Here is a 22385-nt window from a genome sequence, read left to right as displayed (position 1 = left end):
GAACTATACGTCTTAGCTAATGGTTGATCTTATAAATTCAAAAATACTTTGAAAACCCGTTCGTTTATATTGCAATTAAAATCTTTAGAACACATGTAATATTGAAGACTAGATATTTTAATTTAAAAAAAATGTAAAATGGATACTATATTGTAATCGAGTTGAAAAATATTCAGAAGAAACTGTTTTACGTACATAAAGCTCTTACAAATGTCGTTATTGAGATACAAATTTGCATAATCTCACAAGGAAATGTTGTGAGGATCGACCATATTGGATCATTGTTCTAATATGTGGCTCACTCCTGATAATTACTTAGACACAAATAAGTTTTATATAATACAGACATTACCGAAAATCGTTTATCACTTATAAATATCAAGATAAAATTCACCACAAAGAATGTTACTAAATATTGTAAGTATTACATCGTAATTGATTTGATATAAAGTTCCCTATAGTTTCAATATAAAGTTCGGAAGAAATAATTACAGTTTACAGATAATCGCAGTTCTTAAACCAAAATCTTAGCTTTAAAATGGCGCGTGATTTAATTTTTTTTTTATAAATTTTCCAAAATTTGGAACCACTTAGGCTTAATTTTTGTAGGTAATGAGAATCTTCGTTATGCCTACTTATTTGATGCGTTAAGTTAAAAAGAATACAAAAACAACAATTGGTTTTAACAATTGAAATTGTAATAATTGTAATGGTTTAGTTTCTAAATAGGTCAAAAACAAGTCATGCACTCCAACAATGGTGGAGTTAATGTGCATCTTCAAATTTAGCTTCATCCAAAATATACCTTGAAATTATTAATATAAAAGCTGATTACCTTGATTTATGCACAATTTTTTAATATTAAACGAACGCAATCCAATAACAAATTATTAGATACACAAACTAACGAATATAATACATTTATTTCACACAAAAAAAAACAAAACCATAAAAATATGTTTGGTAACCCTTTTCAACAACACTGAACATACATCACACTGACAATTGTTTACTAAATGAAAACAGCTGTCTGTCTATCTAGCAACATGTTTCAACTATGTTGTTTTTGTTTCTGATTTCATTTAATGCCACACCACTTCTATCTACGCAACTTAGGTAGCCGGCTACCTATTTACAAGTTCTGTGGGCGAAAGAACGCGGTTGGGCAGTTATGGCGCCTCCATCCACAAAACCTCCAGCTGCTGTAGCTCGTGCAGCCGTCAATAAACGTTTTAACGGTGAACATTTTCTGCAAAAAGTTTATAGAAAATATGTAAATTTTCAATTTGCTAAATACCTTATATTCGATCCGGCTGCTTTGCCCATTGTTACCGTCTTCATACTGTTGGCTGAATTGGTTCTGAATGTTCTGGTTATAAATCGTGTTCCGTATACGGAAATTGACTGGAAGGCGTATATGCAGGAATGTGAAGGATTCTTGAATGGCACCACCAACTATGCTCTGCTAAAAGGTATGTGTTATGTGTCCAGTGCAATAGTTTTTGATTTTTATCCTAATTTGGTGTCGAGGCTGTTTAGCTTGTTCTATTTTTGTTTATTTTCATTCAACAATGTTGTCAAATGTGATTGACAAATAGAACATTGTTGGTTTAATTGTTGCAGCAACAAAGTTTTATTATTATAAACATATCGCCGGTGCTCAGAAAATAAATATTAAAAAAAGTTTGGTAAATTTGGTACAAAAGGTACTTTTTCGTATTTTTAACAAAATGTTTTTTTTTGGTATTTTTATAATATTTGGGTTGAAATCTAGAAACAAAGTTAGCAAAATTTTTTACTAAGTAAATGGGTTCTAAAAAAATTGGTGTTTAACAAAACGTAGAAGAGAAAAATAATATATTTAATTCAAATGTCTAATTTGTTTATATATTAGATCAGGTTAAAACATTCATTCAAAATATTGTTTAAAAAAAACTCATGAAAAACGTACTTTTTAATTTTGGTTTTAACAAAATGTACTTTTTTACTTCATTTTTAACAAAAGGCTCTTTTTCCGATATAAAAATAGTTTTATATCAAACATCCTTTACATTTATTGTGGTGACTTATGGCAGTTAGATGTATCTATTGATAAGTGAGCAACTTGTTACAAATTTCAGATTCATGCACTTTTTTAAAGGGCCAAATAAATAATACTCAATTTCCCATAAATTGCAAATGTTTTTGCTCTGTGGCTCTTCATATGTATTTGGTTTCTTAATAAAATAATCTTGTAATAATTTATGAACTGGTTTTAACTGGTTGCTCATGACTAGGAGTGATATATTTATATGTGGATACGTACGTTATCTGGTAGCTTCAAAAAACCTATTTGAACGAACAAATGTACATCGCGACTCTCTATAAATACCCAACAAAAAAAGTTTTGCAAAAGAAGTAGTAAATGCCACTGATAATGAACTGGTTATTTTTATGTGAAACATGCATTGTTTTAACATTAGCATGATTCGGATTTAGCTAAAGTGCCGTCATTAAAAATATAGCTAAAACCAATGAACAATCATTGAATAGACTAGGGTTTTCATTAATTCGAAAAATACATGAAAATACTAATATTTAGAATATATTGCCAGTTTATACGCGTTTTGGCCCACCGATTATTTATAAAAAAATTTAGTTAGGAGTGAATATATATTCCAAATTAATGATAGTGCTTTTAATATTCTCAGTTGGCATCACAACATAAATGTAGCTAGCAACATGTTGGTTTTATTTGCAACTCTTGCCAATGTTGCACTATTTTCCTAATTATATCATCAGGGAAACCGGAACCATGCAAATGCATTTTTTTCCAGAACGTCCTATGGAGAGATGCATAATTTATCCGTTTCAGAACTTTTTAAGAATCAAGTAGAACAAATTTTTTCATATTTTGCCCTCAAGAGTATATTTTTGCATTTATTAGTTTTTACAGCATATTTTAAATTTTTAGAGCAAATTTGGTAAAATTGTTTTTAATCTTTATATAAAAATATTAAAATGTGCTGTTTTTTATAATACAATCGAGTATATACTTTGAGTGGATATTTTACATGTGTTTTTTCATTGTAACAAAACAAAATTCATGTAAAATTTCCCCTCAAGGTACTGGCTTGTATTATAAAAACTGCACATATATTGATGGGTATATACGGTTCGGAAATCCGAATATTGCTTTTTTATTGAATCTTTGGCCGAGTCAGATTCGTGGAGCGAAGATCCAAAACGAAGTCGTCGGAACATTTCGAATCGTAGCCAACCATGTTGCTTTTGAATAAAACATAAAATAAGTATTCTCCATTTGTTTTATCATTTTGTCTATTTATTGTTATTTTTTTAATGTAAAATAACTAACAATTATAACATAACATGTTCTTTTATTTATTTATTTACTTTTTTATAAAATTAACATTTTATAAAAAAAAATCGAACTTAGTTGGGAGGCATTTGTTCTACAAACTTCTTGCAAATTCTTAACAGCTGTTGAGGAAGGGGATAAAATACACAAAATTTTAACAAAACAAAATTACTAATTAAAAAACAGCCAATTAATTAAGATTAATTAATTAAACATGGATTTTAGTTTCGAAAACATGCCTGAATCTTTATCTTTTTTATCTTCCTCTTCTTTTGAAGACGATTTCGGTGTTGTAGAAGATTGTGCTGACGAAGATGGTGACTCGGTTTCACTTTTTGTGGAATTTTGTGAAGAGCTTGAACTGTAATTTATAAAATTGAAAATTAATTAGAATTTATATTTTAAAGGATTTGAGACGAATTTAACATTTTGATAATACTTTACGTTGCTTTCTTGCTGCCATCTTGTCGATTTGCCAAGCCATGTATCGAACCCGGTGTATTTGTTTCTAATTCAGCATAACGTTGTAATAACTCTTTTTGTTCTTTGGTTAATTTTTTAGGAATTTCTATTTTAATATTTACATAGTGGTCACCGTGGCCGTGAGCATTTACACGCTTCAGACCTTTGCCTCTGAGGAAAATTTTGTGATGTGATGAAGTGCCCGGTTCTATATTTAGCCATTGATCTTCATAGACGCCTTCGACACGTATTGAGCCTCCCAAGACTGCCTGTGACAGGGAAATGGTAGCATCGGTATGAACATCGGCACCCTCACGTTTAAAGTATTTACTAGGCTCGACACGGAACGTAATGAATAGTTCCTTTTTACCCACTTGCATGCGAACAGTTTGTCCATTTTCAATGCCAGCCGGCACTGGTACTGTTACTTTTCTTCTTTGCACTGTTTGTCCCTTACCCTCACATTCGGCACAAGGATACTTAATGTATTGCCGTGTGCCCTGGCAATAGCGGCATGTGGAGCGCATGACGAAGGGGCCAGTCGATATGGTTTCCATACCTGTGCCATTACAATATTGACATTTGCCTGGTTTGGTACCCGGTTCACATTTGCTGCCATTGCATTTATTGCAGGTGTCCACCACATTCACATTGATGTCTTTATTGACACCTCTAGCAGCTTGGGCAAATGTCAAATCCATTACCATTTCTTGGGAGCGGCCAAAACCATATTGTGACTCGGCAAAATCATCAAATGAATTGGAACGGAAATTTCCTTCACCAAATATTTTACGGAATAATTCTTCTGGATCTATGGACGATCTAAATTGCCAATTTTGTGAAAATCCTTGAGGACCATGTCCGCCAAAACCTCCTGCTCCCTGGCGACCCATATTTTCTGAAGTTTGGCCATATGTATCATATTCCCGTCTTTTTGTGTCATCACTCAAGACTTCATAGGCTTCAGAAACCTCTTGAAACTTGCGACCGGCGTCGGGATCGTCCTTATTCGTATCAGGGTGATACTTCTTAGCCAATTGATAGTAGGCCTTTTTTATGTCTTTAGCCGAGGCATTTTTAGCCACTCCCAGTGTTTGATAGTAATCCTTGGCATTTAATTTTTGTGAGGTATAAAAGTTACGTTGTATTTTACTTGTCTGGTGTTGTTGTTGTTGCTCCAGCTGTCTTTGCAATAAGAAATTTCCATTTGTTAAACTGAGGCTGGTCCAGGACTTTGTGTTTTGTCTGCTGTTTCCAATATTCTCGATTGCCAGCAGAGGCTGTTGTGTTACACTTTTAATTGATACTTTACGTAAAATGTGCAAATTTATGCGATTACAAGTTATCATTTTTACATAAATTTTTCGCTTTTTACACACAATTCTTTTCCACACAAAATTCTATCACAATCACAGCTGATGAAATGCCGTAACTTCCATGCTGCTTCACAATAAGTGATGTTAATTTAGCGATTTTCTGGGGAAAAGTTTCCTGGAAATATAACAATCTATAAAAGAAGCAGATTGTATTTAATAATTTTTATTACTGTTAATTTCTTAGTTCAAACGTTTTAGGCACCTAAAGTTTTATTAATTTATATTATAAAAATCAATTCTCTATCGTGCCAAATTCAGAGTTCTTTACTATATGGCAAGAAAAACTCAGTGAAGCTGACAAAGAAGCCGCTTTGTATTGTTGGAGGTTATCGTTCCGAAAACTTTAGATAATATTGAGAAGAGCATCTACGAATATTTTAATCAAATATGAATCTGTAAAGGCATAAGTGTTAGTGTTTGAAGGCTTTTAAAATTCAGCCTGCTGTTTGATTAAAACGCAGTATGCCTCTACTAAATTAAAACTTTTTTCAAAAATCAGAAACAAAAAAATAATCTTCTGTTATTTAAATCTTCTGCGTATTTAAATTGTAAAATCCAACAAATCATTTAAATCAGGCCAGCTGTTTGGTGGTAATTAGACATAAAAGTTAGTGAATTTTCCTATAGTGCATTCCGTCAAAAACAATAAGGACCGAAACTAAACAAGAACATAAAGCTTATCAAAATAAAGAAGATAAATGGTTTAAAGGTAACATCAAATAAATATTTAAATGCGATTAATATATCCAAATTGCTAAATAAATGTCTGCGTATTTTTCATTACTTAATAAATTAACAATAATGCATTAAACACATTGAAGACAGCAGGCTTCCGACTTCAATCTGTCAAAAATAGAATACACACGTTTATATGAAGACGATTCTTTTGACGACAGCACAACTTCACGACGACACGACTTCGTTTGCTGCTGCTGCCCAATTAGGCTAATTTCTATTTTTGTCAACTTCAAAACAGAAATAGTGTTGCTAATATAATAAAAAATGTAAATCAAATTAGTGCTTAAAAAAATATATTTTTTTTTACTTAATTAAGAGAAGTTTCTGATAACCATATTGAAATGAATTAATAACAGGTACATAAATTATTACCACATATATATATTTACTCAAAATAATTGTTTAACGTTTAATTACTTTGGAATTTTGTACGGTTATTTTTTATTAAAATAAAAAATTAAAGTGACATCACTGAATTATAAATCAGCTGTTTACTTTGAAGCTGTCGTCTTTAAAAGAATTCACCGGCTGCCGCACGGCTGCAACTTCAGCCAGCAGCATTTGTGTTCGTGAAGTCGTGAAGCCTGCTGTCTTCAATGTGTTTAATGCATAAGTATTTCATATCTTACATCTAATAAATATAATTTATTTAGTGCCTGACGAACAATTTTGTATCCATTATTGCTTTTTTCCTACCTTTTCCTATTTATGAATTAATATTAAGAAAAATATTTATAATTTAATTATTGATTAACCTTGAACCAAAAACAAATGGAGTAATATATTTTCTAGATTTTTCTAGCTAAAATTTAGCGGCTTACAATAAGGAAAGGTTAGCAACACTTTGCAAATAAAAACAAAAAAAAAACTAAATGTCAATAAAAACAATCACAATAACACGCGGTCGTTGCTACACCAAACGAATAACTATTTTGAGCAGAGGAATTTAAACCGTTACAAATAAGAAATTTAAATTGTGTTTAATAAGTGATTTTAAAATGAATCGAATTTTACTAGAAAAATACAAAATTAAACGTTATTTATAATTTTATAAAGGGTTTATAAAAGAAAATTTCCATACAAAATTTTTGTTATAAACCTTTGATAAATTTAAAAATCAATAAAATTTTTTTTAAATGAAATCAACTAATTTTCGTATTAATCCATGTTTTTATATGTATACTTTTAGGTGACACTGGTCCTTTGGTTTATCCTGCTGCCTTTGTGTACATCTATTCAGCGTTGTACTTCCTTACATCTTATGGACAAAATATACGCTTAGCTCAATATGTGTTCGGTTTAATATACTTGCTGCAAATGTGGCTTGTATTACGTCTCTATAGCAAGAGTCGCAAAGTGCCTCCATATGTTTTAGTAATCAGTGCCTTCACATCGTATCGCATACATTCAATTTATGTATTGCGTCTCTTCAATGATCCTGTGGCCATACTCTTCCTATATGCTGCTCTCAACCTATTTTTGGACCGTCGCTGGACATGGGGTAGTGTATGCTTCAGTTTGGGTGTGGGATGCAAAATGAATATACTACTATTTGCGCCAGCACTTTTACTGTTCTACTTGATTAATTTGGGTCTTGTGAAGACCATTGTGCAGTTGGCTGTTTGTGGCATACTACAATTAGTATTGGGTCTGCCCTTCTTATTGACTTATCCGTGGCAGTATGTAAAGGGTAGTTTTGATTTGGGACGTGTATTCGAGCATAAATGGACGGTAAACTACAGATTTTTAGCCACGGATTATTTTGAAAATAAATATTTCCATTTGGCTCTTCTATGTCTGCATATTTTGCTGCTGATGGTGTTTGCCAAACCAACAATAACATTTTTTAAAAATTACACACGCCTTAGACAGTTGCAATCTCAATTCCAGCCTCAATTGGACCAACAAAATATGAAATTAAAGGAGGACAAAATCAAGAAAACGAAAAAACCAGTTGAAGCCAAAAAAGTGGTTGGGGATGAAGAACAACTAACAGCTGAACAAGAAGCTTTTCTACATAGTTTTGAAAAGGGTTTGCAACAATCAACTGGCCGTAAGGGACCAATTAAACAGCAAGAACCTGAAAAGTCTGTGGAATCCCACTCGGAAACAGAAAAAGTATCTGTACACTTTGATCAATGCACCCAATTGGCGTTGTTGCCCTTTTTCCTGTGCAACTTTATAGGTGTCTTATGTGCTCGTTCGTTACACTACCAATTCTATGTTTGGTATTACCACTCATTGCCTTACTTGACATGGTCCACCAACTACAGTTTGGGATTGCGTTATCTTTTATTGGGTCTTATAGAATTCTGTTGGAATACATATCCCAGTACCGATTTCTCCAGTGTTGTTTTACATTTAAGTCATTTGATTTTATTATATGGTGTGGCCCGCAATATGTTCAAAACTCTTAGTCAAAGTACTGCCATACGAAAACAACAAGATTTAAATGAAGCTAAACAGTCATCTGCTAATGGTTCCATATCAAGTGCCAAATCTAAGACTAAGAAACATTAAAATTAATATTCAAATTATATTTGTTAAAATTTATAAAACAAAATGCATAAATGTAATAGAATAAAAGACGAATAAAGTATGACAAAAATTTTATGAAAAAAAAAAAAACGATTTTACAAGAAATAAGACCAAAACATAAAACGATGTAAAAAGCATCATGTTATTTTGTTATTTCAATATTTATTTATTTGTAATTTTTTTTACCTTCTGATTTTATTACACTTGGTTACAATAAACACAAGAAATGAATGCCCTTTCGTAGAACTATTTCCGAGGGTGACAATTGCATGCAAAATTCATTGAGGGGTACTGGCTTCGTGACGATTCAATAGAACTTGTCCCGACGTCAAAATAGAATAAGTAGTTGCTATATTTATGAGTTCTATAACTAGTTTTGGAACTAACAACGTTTTTCCTGGGAGATTTGAATTAACCAGAAGTAAGATAGCTATGCTCGGCTTTGTCGAATCTTGTATACCTATTAATATGTGACAATAAAATATTTTTCTGATATAGGGGTTATATGGTGGGTAGGGGCAATTATGGACCGATCATTTAAAAAGTTGGTAGAAAGATCTAGGTTGATATAAAACTTGGTTATCATGAATATATTATTAATTATTATAAGATAATTATTAATGTTGAAATCATTTTCTGAGGGGGACCTTTTATGGGGACTAGGAAGAAATGATGACCGATTTTCGCCATACTTTATAGTGTAAATTCAGAGTACTTTGAAGTAATTTGTGCAAAGTTTTATTAGGATTTGCCTATATTTTTGACAGCTCAAACAGTATTCCGGGGGACATTTGTATGGGGACTTGGTGAAATCATAGACCTATATTGACCATTTTCAATACCAAGCAAACCGTACCAACAGCTTGTATTTGTGGAAAATCTCAACCAGCTAGCTCCTTTTGTTTGGACCCTATCGTGTTTTCAACAGACATAGTTAGATCGTCTTGTAGGACCCAGAATATATTTACTAACGTGGTTCTGTGATCGAACTACTGAATCATTCTCTTAAATTAATTACATTATCTGTCAATCATGAGTAAAAAATCCGTGGGAGTTTTTTTCCCATTTTTTAACACTGAATTTGAACATGAAAAAAGGGAAAAGGGATAAAGGGAAAAAAATGCCGCGGATTTTTTATTCATGATTGGGCTCTATACTAAAATAAAAACTTTGGATGAAGCTTAGAACTAGTGAATGGTATGAAAAGCTAATAATCGATTTTCGACTTTTCGATCAACCATTTTCATTTCGATTTTTACAGTCGATTAATCGAACCCAATAATCGATTTTTTAATAATCGACCTGCATTTTTGGGAACTATAGCAAATGACCCATATACGCTATAATTACGGATTAAAATCATATTTTGGAAGAGTATTATAAGTCCTTTATGTTGAGGTGCTCATTTTATAAACCGTAACGTCAAACATTTAACAACAATTTTATGGAAACAATTTTGTAGCACTTTTTATAAAAATTTCTTAAGTTTGAAAAAATTTCGTGAATATTTTCCGATGTCAACTGAAGATTAATATATTGCAAATTTTAATGTAATCAAAAAACGTAGACAATACTAAAAATTCCGGAATTTTATTTCTATTTCGATTAAACGTTATCAAAAATCGATTTCAGCATAAAAATCGGAGTATATAATCGATCACGAAATAATCGTTTTTAAACCCTGAAAATCGATTTTCGACTATAATCGTATTCGATTTACCAGTCACTACTTAGAACATAATTCAATATTCATAATTCCCTATAAAAATAATAAATCTCATTAACTTTATTAAATTATAAATAATTTTATAAGTCTTTATTATTTTTAAACTATTTTTTCCAATGCGGGAAAAAGCGGCAACTTTGTTTTCGAGAACAATAAATGGGTTATCAATTTGTTGGATTTAAAAACTATAGTAACTTAAAATTCTTTTTAAAAAGGTAAAGAATTTTAAAAAGACTAACAACTAGTGTTTTAATAAAAAAAAATTCAGTTATGATTAACTTAAGAACTAAATAATTTACAAATAAAAATAATATTTTAATAAAAAGAAAAACTAAACAAAAACTTATAAATTATAGAAGTAAAAAAATGCAAATTAACGCGAAATCTGGAATTGACAACAACGTTTGTTAAAACAAAATAAAAATAATGATGTAGTGAAAAAATATAAATGTAAAAAAATAAATTAATTTAGTAGTACAAAACTAACAACTAACAACTCAAATTTGTATTATAAAACTAAATCACTCAGTGCAGGTGGTTGCCGACGTGGGCGTTGGATGTAAAGAAGGCGCATTTGGGTTTGATATATTGTTGCTAGATGATGAGGGATTGGTATTGAGAGATGAACTGATGGTGTTGGGAGACAATGGCATCATTTCTCCCACATCGGCCGTAGATAATGTGGATGTGTGCTGTTGTCTGGACGAGGAGGAGTTTTGAGACTGAACACTAAAGAAACGAAGAAGAGTAGTTTCACTATTCCTTCGACTTGAGGTGGGTGTGCGTGGTTGGTGATTATGATGTGAAGATGATGAGGGCGAGGACAAATGATTTTGTGACAGACGTCTGCGTGGTGTTGTAGATCTTGGGCTACACTCTGACTGACGAAGACTTTGTAAACGAGGGGATGATACTTGTGTCATTGCACCAGCTGTTCCACCACCTGTAACTTCATTTGTGTATATGGCTGGAGAATGTGGCTGGTGTTCTTGCATTTTCTCTGTCAAAGATGTCCCTCGACACGAAGACATTAGCTTTTGTTTGCGTATTTTTGTCAGCCAATCGACCTTATCTTTTAGTTTACGTTTCGGTGACATGATGCCTAAATGTGGCGCCTCTCCGTCTAATACATAATTAGGTAAATTTGAAGTAGGTGAAAAGATCATGGGAGAGAAAGGTTGCTGTGTGGGTGTGTAAGCAGCCGGCAGACTCGTAGAGGGCGGAGAAGTAAAAGAGGCTGCTGAGAGATTCATTTCTAAACCTGGCCGTCTTTCTGACAATGGCGAAGGAGTATTGCTGCTAGTATTTAAATTCATTTTTGATATATTTGCCGTAACACCGGAGGGTGGTGTTTGCAGAACTACAGTTTCTTGGTTATTTTCTTGATTCGAATCGTTGTTCTGCAGAGTTTCGTGGTGATGTGTTAAAGGACTTGTTGCGTTCGCATTAATACTAATATTACGTTCTTCTGGAATACTCGACAATTGTTTAAAAATACTTCTCGATGAAAAACCGGCTGCCGAACTTGTAGAGGGGCCGCTGGCACTTGAGTGACAAGGACTGAATAGTCTACGTCCCCGAGTTTCCAAGGTTTTTGGTCTCTTAGGTTCATGTATTTCCATATCTCCACTATCTTCATTAGCCTGATTTGTGGAAGTGCAACCCAACATTTCCAAGAAACTTCTTTTGGTTGAAACTTTTTCCACAGTATTGGGTGTCCTTTCGTTCTGTTCCACCAGTCTCTTCAAAGATCTAGGAGTACTTTCCAAATCTCGAAGATTATACTTATGCGTAGATGCCGTATGATGGGCTGGTTTTGAAAACTTTCTAACATATTCCGCCTGGCCACGATAGTTTTCCGTTATGTCTGAGGGCAACAACTCCTCCGGTCCTATACGCCATATTTTGTGCCTAGCATCATCACTACATGTAACAATTGGACGATCGTGTGTAGAGCCCCATGCAACACAAGTCACCTCCACGGTATGTCCTGATAAACCCACCAGCGGTTCATCCGGATAATCCAAGTTCCAAATGTAGGCTTTCTCGTCTGAACTGCCACTCAGTAGATATTTGCCATCCGGACTAAGGCAAGACTTTATATAAAAGGTACTATTTAAAAGGCCGCGATAAAGTGCCAAAGGCTTTGGTGAATATGAATGTAAATTATAACAGTAGATGGTATTATCCATGCAATTGGCAAAAAGACGACTGCCCGAATCATCTACTATTAAATTTGTGAAACCTTTAAAGGTGGATGAGCCGGCATATGGCAGACTGTGTTTAGGATGTGGTTCCTTTTTGTAGGAACTATAGTTACGTCTAAGATCCCAAACTTTTATAATACCATCACCAGCTCCGCAGGAAATTAAAGTGTTTTCATCCTAAAAGTGTAAGAAAAATAATTTTTGTAAAAATTTAAAATAAAGATTTTTTAAATGATTGGTGATTTCATATAAATATGTTTAATTTTTTCTATCATAACAACCATGGAACTAGACAGGAATGAACCGAACGGATCAATACTGTTGAAATGTTTTCATTATTTTTAACGATATTTTAGGTAATTTTTGCGAATAAATTTCATTAACAAAAATTTCAAATAACAGTTGAAATAAATTAATCTTTAAACTATTGACTACTTAGTTTTTCATGCAAATGTTTATAAAAATCTTAAAGTTTCATTGCAATATTGAAGTGGTTGAATGAGATATTTATCCTATTTCTAACATTTCTGTCAAACACTTTATTCCCAAATGTGATTGATAGCTAGTTATAAAAATATGTGACAATAGGGACGAAATGAAAAATGTCGATAATATATAATGTTCTCCAGGATTTCGGGTAAGGTCCGATGTGTTGTCAAACATTTCTGTTTCCTTCCAATATCGTTTAAATATTTCAATTCCTGGGGGGTTACTCTCTATTGCGATGCGAAAGAAAAATGGTACAATTGGTACCCTTTATTGCGTTTTCGCATCGCACAAAAAATTAGTTTAAAATGTTTTTATTTACAAGTTTTGACATTTAATTTTGTCATTCTTCGCTATTGTTTATTTTGTGGTGCCAGTATTGCTTCTTTTTGCGAAAGCGTTTGCGTAGACGATACAGAGTACAAAATTGTATTCTTAACGCATTTACCTTTCGCATCGAAATTGCTTTCGCATCGCAATAGAGGGTAACCCCCCTGGTATGAAAAGTTGTATCTATAATTTCCTTAAACTGCAGGAATGATGAAACACTAACATACCATAGGTTTTATGGAAGTTTAGAATGTAACTAAATTTGGCCAACTAAATAAATATACACTTACTTGAAAAGCTAAGCCGGTTATACTGCTCGATGTTGTGTTTGGTGGCATTTTCGGTGTACGTGAGCGTTTTCTCTGTGACACAGGCGTACCAGGGCCACCAACATGACCACTATATATACAATTATCCGCTCTTGGAGTCATGTCTACATTTAAATTTGCTCTTGTATCCCAAATGATAATGGCTCCATCTCTACCACCGGTGGCAAATACTGATGAATCGTTTTTACGAAAAGCTGCCGTTTTTACAGAACGAGTATGGCCTACAAATGGCCGCACACCTATGATTTCACTATTTGTTACTTCCCAAAGACGTGCTGTATGATCTCCAGAGGCCGATACAAAGCGCATTTGTCCCGGAGCCCACTCCAAATCGAATACGGCATTGTAATGGCATTGGGGCGCCGTCAAAGATTTTTCCTCTGGTTCATAGTTGCGTTGTGTGGTGTCTTGCAAGGCGATTTTGCCATCTTCGTTGGCGATAGCCAACATATGACGATAACCCTCACAATTGGCAAATTTTGCTGCAAATATAGGTGGTTCCGGATTGAAGTCTGAACTGTAATTTGATGGCAATATGCCACGCCAACTATCCTCTTTTGCCACACATAAACGTTTCAGAGCGAAATCATAACTCAGGTCACTTGCTGTAAATGAATAAAAATAAACAACACAATTAAAAAAGAAAAATTTTGATACATCAGCTTTTTTTTACACTGCACTTTTAGAATTAATAAATATCGTATAAATTTATGAAAAAAAAACCTTTTTTATCAACAAAAACAATTGGCGCTATTATTTCCCGCCTAGTTATTGCATAGAAGGGGAGTTTTGGAGCCAAAATGACTTTTTTAAAGCGCCAAATGTTTACTGTTGTTGTATTTTTAGCAAGCCCCCCTCGCATTTCTTCAACTTCTTTCAATAAAGTTACCAACAAAAACCTCTGTTTACTTTTACTCTTCTGTTTTTGTGCAATACTTACAAATTCCCTGTTGTCTGCTGAAGTATTTTTGTACATAATTCATATTTGTTTTCATGATGTTTACTTGTTTTTCCACTTTATTTAAATCAACTTATTTTATTTTTACACTAAATTGCAGCATAAAATTCATGTTCAATTCTGAAGCAATGCAAGAAAATTTTGAATGAAAAAAAAAATTCGAGGAAAATACGTCTGACAGTTGTTGGCGTAGTAAAAAAATGCGCGCTGTCAAATTGATCTAGCTGAACAGTGTTGCCACTCCTAAAATATTTTTTTTACACCATAAATGGTTTATAAAAATATTAAACGAAAAATTGAGTGCACTCATTTTAATCTCAGCTATTTTTTTTTGCAATTTTTATAAAAGCTATCTTAATTTTAATATAGCATACACAAATTAAATTTTGGATCTTATTTAGATCACATGTAGTACATATTTTGAATATTTGAATTTTTCAAAGATTGTATAAAGTTCAATTCACCATAAAAAAAGAAAACCAATGGAAAGTATTTTTTGATGGATCTTAAATTTTGGATCTTATTTAGATCACATGTAGTACATATTTTGAATATTTGAATTTTTCAAAGATTGTATAAAGTTCAATTCACCATAAAAAAAAAGAAAACCAATGGAAAGTATTTTTTGATGGGGACAACTGTCTACAAATCACAAGTTTTGTCGACTATTTTGGTGACTTTTTGGTGACATTGTCAACGTAGCATCTACATTTTTATACTTGTCTTTGATGAGAAAAAAAGAAAAACATTTTTTTTCAATTTTTTTTTTTAACACAACGTCATTATCGACACCTACTTCAGAAAAGCACCAAAAGTGTAGACTAGAATTACTAAAATGTACTAGCCAGTCTCTGGTTACAATGTCTACATATGGTCCCCAAGAAGTACTTAGTCAATAAAACACTCACATGTTAAATATCTATAATAAATAGCATTGTCTGGGGTATAATAAGTCACTAGTACTGGTGACAGTGTCAATAGTAAGTCAATACAGTTTCACTATTGACATTTCTTTCAGGGAATTTATGAAAACCGTCCGTAAACCAAAAAAATATGTGTAATATTTGAAAATCTAATACAATTTATGATTAGACGATGAAATTGCGCAAGTCTTCCAAACAACTTCCAAAATTTTCTTCTACTTATCCCAACATCTACAAACACAATATACTTTCGCAACTAAATGAAAAGGGTCTAAATCCTGATTAATCAAATATTCTGATTATTCATATTCAAAATTAATTGAAAAATTTTGTTTATGTGTTTTTTTAACTTTTCTGAACAAAAATATTTAAATTCGAAAAATTAAAATTAATCCTCTTCAACAGAACTACTTTTGTTCTGTTTTGATTCTACAAAGAATATACTCAATTTAAAAAACTAATTAAATTTGACAGTTTACGTTATAACATTATTATATTTTACTAATTTTTTTTTGTAATTTCTTATTTTTATAACTGTTTTTATTCATTTCTTGATTTGTCTGCTTAATTACTATTAACATTATTTCTATTGTTCTGTTTTTGACAGATTATTTTAAACATTACTTATTTACACCAGGTCTCCACGTAGAAATATTTATATTGCGTCAATGAAATTTGCGAGTGTAGACGGCAAATTGCCATATGTAGCAATCCATTGCGCAATGATTGCTTTATAGAATGCCTGAGCAATTATTGCTAAGCAATAAGCTGTCAGTTGAGTTGTAATTAATGTTAAATTTCTTCTTTCTATGACTCAATGCAATTAATTCATACATATTTAATTTACTTAAGTATCAAAAGTAAAAAAACAAAATATAAGCAAAATACACATCAGATGTATCGTTTTATAAAAAAACGGATAATGTAAACGCACTGCGTTTAATAAAATAGTTAATTTTGTATATAATTAATTAAACGCTTGCAGCGACATCTCGTTTAAAAACAAACTAACTGGCAACTTTAAAGAGTCTGGTAACTTTATTTTTAATATAAATTTGGCAGCACTTTTTCATAATTTAGCGGCCATGTTTCAAAAACAAAAATATTAATCAATTGGTTAATTTTGTGTTGCATTAGTTTTCTTTATTTGTAGAAATTTTGTTAATTCGACTAAAAAATGACCATTGAAGATGACATGGAAGCATTTCGTGTGTGGGCTACAAAACTAGGTTGTCCCCCCGATGCAATACCCAGTGAAGATGCTTTAAAATCGTAAGTTAATAAATAAATTCCGCCACTAGATTGACATGTATTGTGATGAACCACCACCCAAATTTTGTTTGTAGTGTTTTTAAATCTCGCCAACGGGATTATTTTTGCAATTTGATGCGTCGTGTTTGTCCTCGACAGGAAGTACAAGATGTTAAGGAGAATATATTGATACATAAAGTGGAAAAAATCAAAGGACGTGTTGTGCCGGTAAGAATATATTCTTTAGGAATGGAAACCTATTTGCAAAACAATTTAAAAAAACAGGGTGGCACAAAAAGTTGATATTGAAATAAATTAAAAACATTTGGAGCAAAAATTAACTCAGGATTTTTTCTATTTTTTTTACATCAATATAATTTTTTAGGAAATCATTGAGCACTCTAAATTACTTAGACTTTATATCTTTAATAATAAATATGCGATCACAAAGTTATGGCTTATTGTTGACATTTATATTTAAAATGTCCTTTTCGTAATTCCGAAGGCCGTTGTTCGATGTTTTGTACGGTTTTTATGAGATATCAAGCAATATCAAACATAAAACATGCTTTAGGTCTATAATTCGTAAATTTTAAATAATATTTTTTGTGGTCTTTTTTACGGGAGCTATGTCCAAATATTGGCCGATCGTCATAAAACTTGGTAGAACGATTTAGGTAATTATAAAAGTTATTTAAGTCAAATTTTATTTCAATGTTTTTTTTAAAAAGAGAATTTATACACGATAAACTGATAAAACTTATTTGCGTTGAATTTTGTATGACTAATTCGATTTTTGACGTATATCTGCATTATTAATTCATTAACATGGATATCTAATGATAACAATTTATAGTATCATTTCTAATGCTCAAAATCGCGAAATATATTTTTTAACCCTAATTATTATCAACAAAGGTGATTTGCTATTTGTTTTAAATAATATATAATAGGAATGTATGCATTTCAATGTCAATTATTTCAATTGTTCTAGTTGTAAGACTAATGATATGATATATAGTTAACATTGTATACAAATAATCTAACTTAGTATATAATTTGTAAAAAAGGTCTCCGAACGTGCCTTTTTACCCCGGGAAATGCAAACGCATCTTAAGGTTCAAGATCTAAAAAAGAAGCAAAAGGATTTGCAACAACGTTTTGATGAACGCAAAAAAGAATATGAAGCGCTGGCCGCTTCAATTAAAGCTAAAAGTAAGTTTTTTACATATATAATTTTTTTTAACGATTTTCTAAATTTGTTCTAATTTTATGAAGACATTCAAGAAATAAATTTAGAAAATAAGTGTGATTTATTGGAAGCTAAAGTACACATTTTGGATCTCAAGACTAAAGCACTGGATAAAGAAATTGAGAGAGAAGAAGAGAATAAAGAAAAGATAAAAGCCACAATGCCAGTGATCCTAACAAATGAAAATAAGAGTGAACATAATGCTGCAGAGGCCGTGAATAAAGCTCTTAAAGAACTGGAAGATTTCTATACATTTTGTCAAAATAATACTAATGGTATGTTTGAAAAGACATGATTTTAATTTCTAAAAATAGCGTAACTTAATTAATGTTTTTTTACAGCCGTAGAATTACAAGAAGCCAAGAATAATTTATGGTCTAATTTGCGTAAAATGTTCACCAATATACCAGTATTTCTCATCTTTAATGCCATCATGCGCTTAAAGGAGGATCAATTGCAATATATAATGGCCTTAAATAAAACTGCATCCAATGAATCTCATATAAACAATGTCACTAATAATCGTGAATCATTGACAAATTTTGAATTAAATCTGATGAAAACAAAATCGAGTTTTTTAAGTCTTGTGGGCAAATATTTGTCCGCGTGTCAAGAACGCAAACGTTTGGAGGAACAATATGTTAAGGCATTTAGTGAATTCGAAGATAAGCTATTGGAAAAAGTGAAAATATTTAATGCTGATACAGATTCGGAACATAATGAAGCCATTATGCGTAACTATGTAATACAATACTATTCGTTGAATTTTACCAAGGGTCAAAATGAGTATTTGCAGCAACAAATTGAAATGCTGAAAGCGGAGATAGATAACTCTAATAAGCATTTGGATAATCATGAAGTAAGTTGGAAATTCGTATAATTTATTTTTCTTTCTGACGCTGGAAGTTCTTGAAATAGTTTTATACCCTTCATTATGAGCAGTAAGGGTATATATATTCTGGATCGTTATAGATAAAAAGGAATTTCTTAATTTATTTAACTTTTTATCCCATATAAAAATTATTTTCTAACTTTAATATCCAAATTTCAGATACTTCTTGGTTCTATAAAACAAGTTTACGGCGAAATAAGTACTTCTGTTAATCGGCTACAGTACGATATGATGCAATTATCACAAATTAAAGACAAAATAATTTATTCGAAAAACATTATGAAGCATCAATTGGATGATTTAGAAGCAACAACTAACGTCAAATCGAGCTTCATACCCACCAAGTTAAAACTTAACAATAACAATAATCATTCACTACTGGGTGTTGACAGTTTTGAGATGAGTAACGACAATGTTTTCTGTAGTACAAAATTGGATTTTGATTCTACTATTTCCCCCTTGAACAATTCATCGTCACGACGTACTTTTGGAGCTGGTGACGTTACATTAATGCCTCAGGCGCAAAATAAAATATTGACTCCCCACACTATGGAATTGAATACGTTTTGTGACCTATCATTGGAGCATTTATCTTGTATGAGTAAAGAATGGTAAATATAGACAAACATATTTTGTTGGTATTTGTTTGTTATTAAAAAGAAGTTGCACATACACTTTATATATACATATTCATATCGGGTGTTTTTTTTAGAGTTACGCAAGTTTAAATCATAATAAAACCAAAAAATATATACTTAATATCAATGAAAAAGGCTTTATTAGATAGACATTAATGTTTAAATGTGATTTCGGCCATGTAACAGCCACGGCTGGCGCGTACAAGGCGCAATCTGGAACACCAATATTGATATTGAATCTCCATTCAAAATTTTGTTCTCTGATTAAGCCCATTTTTGGTTGAATTGGTACGTAAATAAGCAGAAAAATAGGATAATTCACAAGCTTTTGTCGAAACACTATCACATTCACAGAAAATTGCTGTTTGGTGCGTTTTGTGGGTTGGCGGAGTCAATGGTCCATATGTCTTCAAAAACGACGATGGTCAGAATGTTACTGTCAATGGTGAACGGTATAGGGACATGATTAGAAATTTAAATTACAAATACGACCGCAAATGCTGCGAAAAGTTTGTGAAAATTGGTGTTCCTGATTGCGCCTTGTGCACGCTAGCCGTGGCGGCCATATGGCCAAAGTCATATTTAAACATGAATGTCTATCAAATAAAGTCCGCTTCATTGATATTATGGCACTAATTTTGTAAATCACGTCACCCAAGTGATATTTATGTGCATAGCAAAAACAAAATTTCACACATTTTAAAAATTTGTTTTGTTTTATATCACTTTGGTGACGTGATTTACAAAATTAGGGCCTACGAATATATTTCTTTGTTTTATTATGATTTAAACTGGTTTAGCTCTAAAAAAAACACTCTTTATATGCAAAAACCATTTTGTTTTATATTTCTGTTTAAACCACCTAATATTTTGTACTTTGTATATTCTTCCCCCTTAAAACAACAGTGCATTTTATTTATCACCAAATCCCTTAATAATTGAATCTCGTGAACTCACATCTACAATCCAGTTAGCTCCAGGCATTTTATTAACACCCTTTGGTGCCTTACAGGAAGTCCGCAATCGTATTTTGTGGGCGGATTTAATTGCACAACATTCAAATGATTTGAAGATAAACTTGGACACATTTTTAGGTATAGTGTGTAAAATATTTTCTCATTTATTTGATTGTGATACAACTAATTTAGCCACTAGAAGATTTGCTTTTTTTCGTATTTTTATTATTGATAATTGCATTTCATGTTGTTACTTTCCATTTCAGTTGATCCACAAGCATTTAAAGAGCGCGCTAAACAACAGCATGATCGCATTATTGAAATATTAGATAAAATTGATGTTTGTTCATTAAATTCTTTGCGTAGCTTACAGAAATTGACAAAAACTTATGATTTTCTAATTGACAATCCTCTGCGCCACTTCATACCCTCAACAAAATTGTTTAACAATCAATCATATGCAGATTATGAAGCTGAACTACTCATGTATATTCGCATGGCCACAACTGGAAATTCCATTAAGTAAATGATTTACGTTTGAAGTGGTACAATTGGCATGCTAATTTTAAGGGAATGTATTCGTTTGTATGTTTTGATGAGTGTTTTATTTTAATAATAACCCTCGGTCCCCTTTGTAAGGAGAGAAAAAAGACATTGATTGGACTTAGTTTATAATGTTAGTTTAAATATTATTTGATTTTTTAATGATGCCTGTGTGTGTTATTTTAAATAAATTTTTATATATGTTTACAGATACTCAAATCAAACCTTGAATTGTTGAAGTTAGAATTAATTCGTGGACAACTTATGACGATGCTGTTGCTAATAAAACGGGTAAAAGCGAATAAAAAGAAAAAAATTAATAAAGTGAGTACTAACGCTCTATCTCGGTATATGGATATTAATAAGGCAAATTAATGTTAATTTACCATTTGATTACATTCCTTAAATTAATTTGTCCATAAGGACTGAGATTAAACTATAAAATATTTAAATTTAGTAACAAATATTACTGAAATTAATGTTTTATTAACAAGTATTTCAACGAAAATGGTAATAGTCTTAGAGAATTCTAGAGTAATATATGTATATTACATATTTAATAACACATACTAAATCGAAAAAAATACTCACAATGTTATTAATCATAATTTTTATACCAATTTGAATTCGAAAATGAAAATGTTCGAAATTGTGTGCTAAATACATTGTAATTCGAATCGATTTCCTTTTGAATTCAATTAGGGATATTTGATATTTAAAATAGACAAAATCGATCCAACCAAAAATATATTTAGTATAAATCCAAACATTTATTTAGAATACATGTCCGTTCGACAATTAAAACAATATAGGGCCTAAACGAGGATACGTGGAAAATAAAAGAAATTTGACACAAATAGTTATTGTGTTTAAAAATTAAGAAAATGTATTGAACCTGTAAAAAGCCAATAAAATTTAAATGCATAAATCTAGCAATGAGAAATTGTCTAATAGTAGAACATTTTTGGTATTTTCAAGCCGAAATAAAGGTTATTTTTAACATTTATTTTTTTGAAAAAATTGCAGTAAGCGGAAATAACTTTAAACACAAATATTGAACCTGGCCAACGAAAAAATACTTGAGCCATATTTTTGTCAAACAAAATTAAAACAAATCATATGTCTAATATCATAGAGAAACATAGAGCGGAAACTAGAAAAAAACTCAAACAAAAAAATTACTCAAAATAATTACACATACGAGTGTTGTTTTTGTTTTCACATATATTTTTCTACTAATACATTCTCACTTAGGTTTCTGACAACTGAGTTAGTTCTTTGACAGGAGAGTTGCCGCTCTATGTCTATTCTCTATAGACTTAAGTTTTGACAATTACGTTCCGTCTCTACGTTACTGTATGAATTGGAAGCAAATGAGAAATAAAAAACAGTGAAATTACTGTTTTTTAAATATTTATTGGA

General features: G+C 31.6%; 4 protein-coding genes across 6 annotated transcripts; 2 read left to right on the top strand and 2 right to left on the bottom strand.

Annotated features, from left to right (window-relative positions):
* Positions 1-1087: 1087 nt before the first annotated feature.
* On the top strand, positions 1088-8606 carry Alg3 (Alg3, alpha-1,3- mannosyltransferase). The gene is made up of 2 exons (XM_065510834.1): positions 1088-1472; positions 7124-8606. The coding sequence occupies exons 1-2, from the start codon at positions 1172-1174 to the stop codon at positions 8452-8454; spliced, it is 1632 nt and encodes a 543-aa protein (XP_065366906.1). The 5' UTR covers positions 1088-1171; the 3' UTR covers positions 8455-8606.
* On the bottom strand, positions 3301-5262 carry LOC135959773 (protein tumorous imaginal discs, mitochondrial). Of its 3 annotated transcripts, none has more exons than XM_065510835.1 (2): positions 3803-5262; positions 3301-3719 (listed from the first exon to the last, which is right to left on the bottom strand). In XM_065510835.1, the coding sequence occupies exons 1-2, from the start codon at positions 5167-5169 to the stop codon at positions 3563-3565; spliced, it is 1524 nt and encodes a 507-aa protein (XP_065366907.1). In that variant the 5' UTR covers positions 5170-5262; the 3' UTR covers positions 3301-3562. The 3 variants fall into 3 exon arrangements, with proteins under 3 accessions (XP_065366907.1, XP_065366908.1, XP_065366909.1); XM_065510836.1 differs by having other exon boundaries at positions 3579-3719; positions 3798-5262; XM_065510837.1 differs by having other exon boundaries at positions 3581-3719; positions 3785-5262.
* A 1657-nt stretch (positions 8607-10263) lies between the features above and the next one.
* On the bottom strand, positions 10264-14639 carry l(2)dtl (lethal-(2)-denticleless). Its single transcript, XM_065512610.1, has 3 exons — positions 14491-14639; positions 13512-14155; positions 10264-12582 (listed from the first exon to the last, which is right to left on the bottom strand). Exons 1-3 carry the CDS (start codon positions 14543-14545, stop codon positions 10720-10722), a joined length of 2562 nt encoding a protein of 853 aa, XP_065368682.1. The 5' UTR covers positions 14546-14639; the 3' UTR covers positions 10264-10719.
* A 1929-nt stretch (positions 14640-16568) lies between these two features.
* dgt5 (dim gamma-tubulin 5) lies at positions 16569-21194 on the top strand. The gene is made up of 8 exons (XM_065511832.1): positions 16569-16703; positions 16778-16910; positions 17753-17897; positions 17961-18209; positions 18276-18793; positions 18986-19437; positions 20371-20558; positions 20687-21194. Exons 1-8 carry the CDS (start codon positions 16609-16611, stop codon positions 20944-20946), a joined length of 2040 nt encoding a protein of 679 aa, XP_065367904.1. The 5' UTR covers positions 16569-16608; the 3' UTR covers positions 20947-21194.
* The last annotated feature ends 1191 nt before the right edge of the window (positions 21195-22385 follow it).

This window comes from Calliphora vicina, chromosome 5, assembly GCF_958450345.1.
Source record: "Calliphora vicina chromosome 5, idCalVici1.1, whole genome shotgun sequence".
NCBI lineage: Eukaryota > Metazoa > Arthropoda > Insecta > Diptera > Calliphoridae > Calliphora > Calliphora vicina.
Note: the sequence above shows the minus strand (reverse complement) of the source record. Positions and strands in the feature narration are given on the sequence as shown.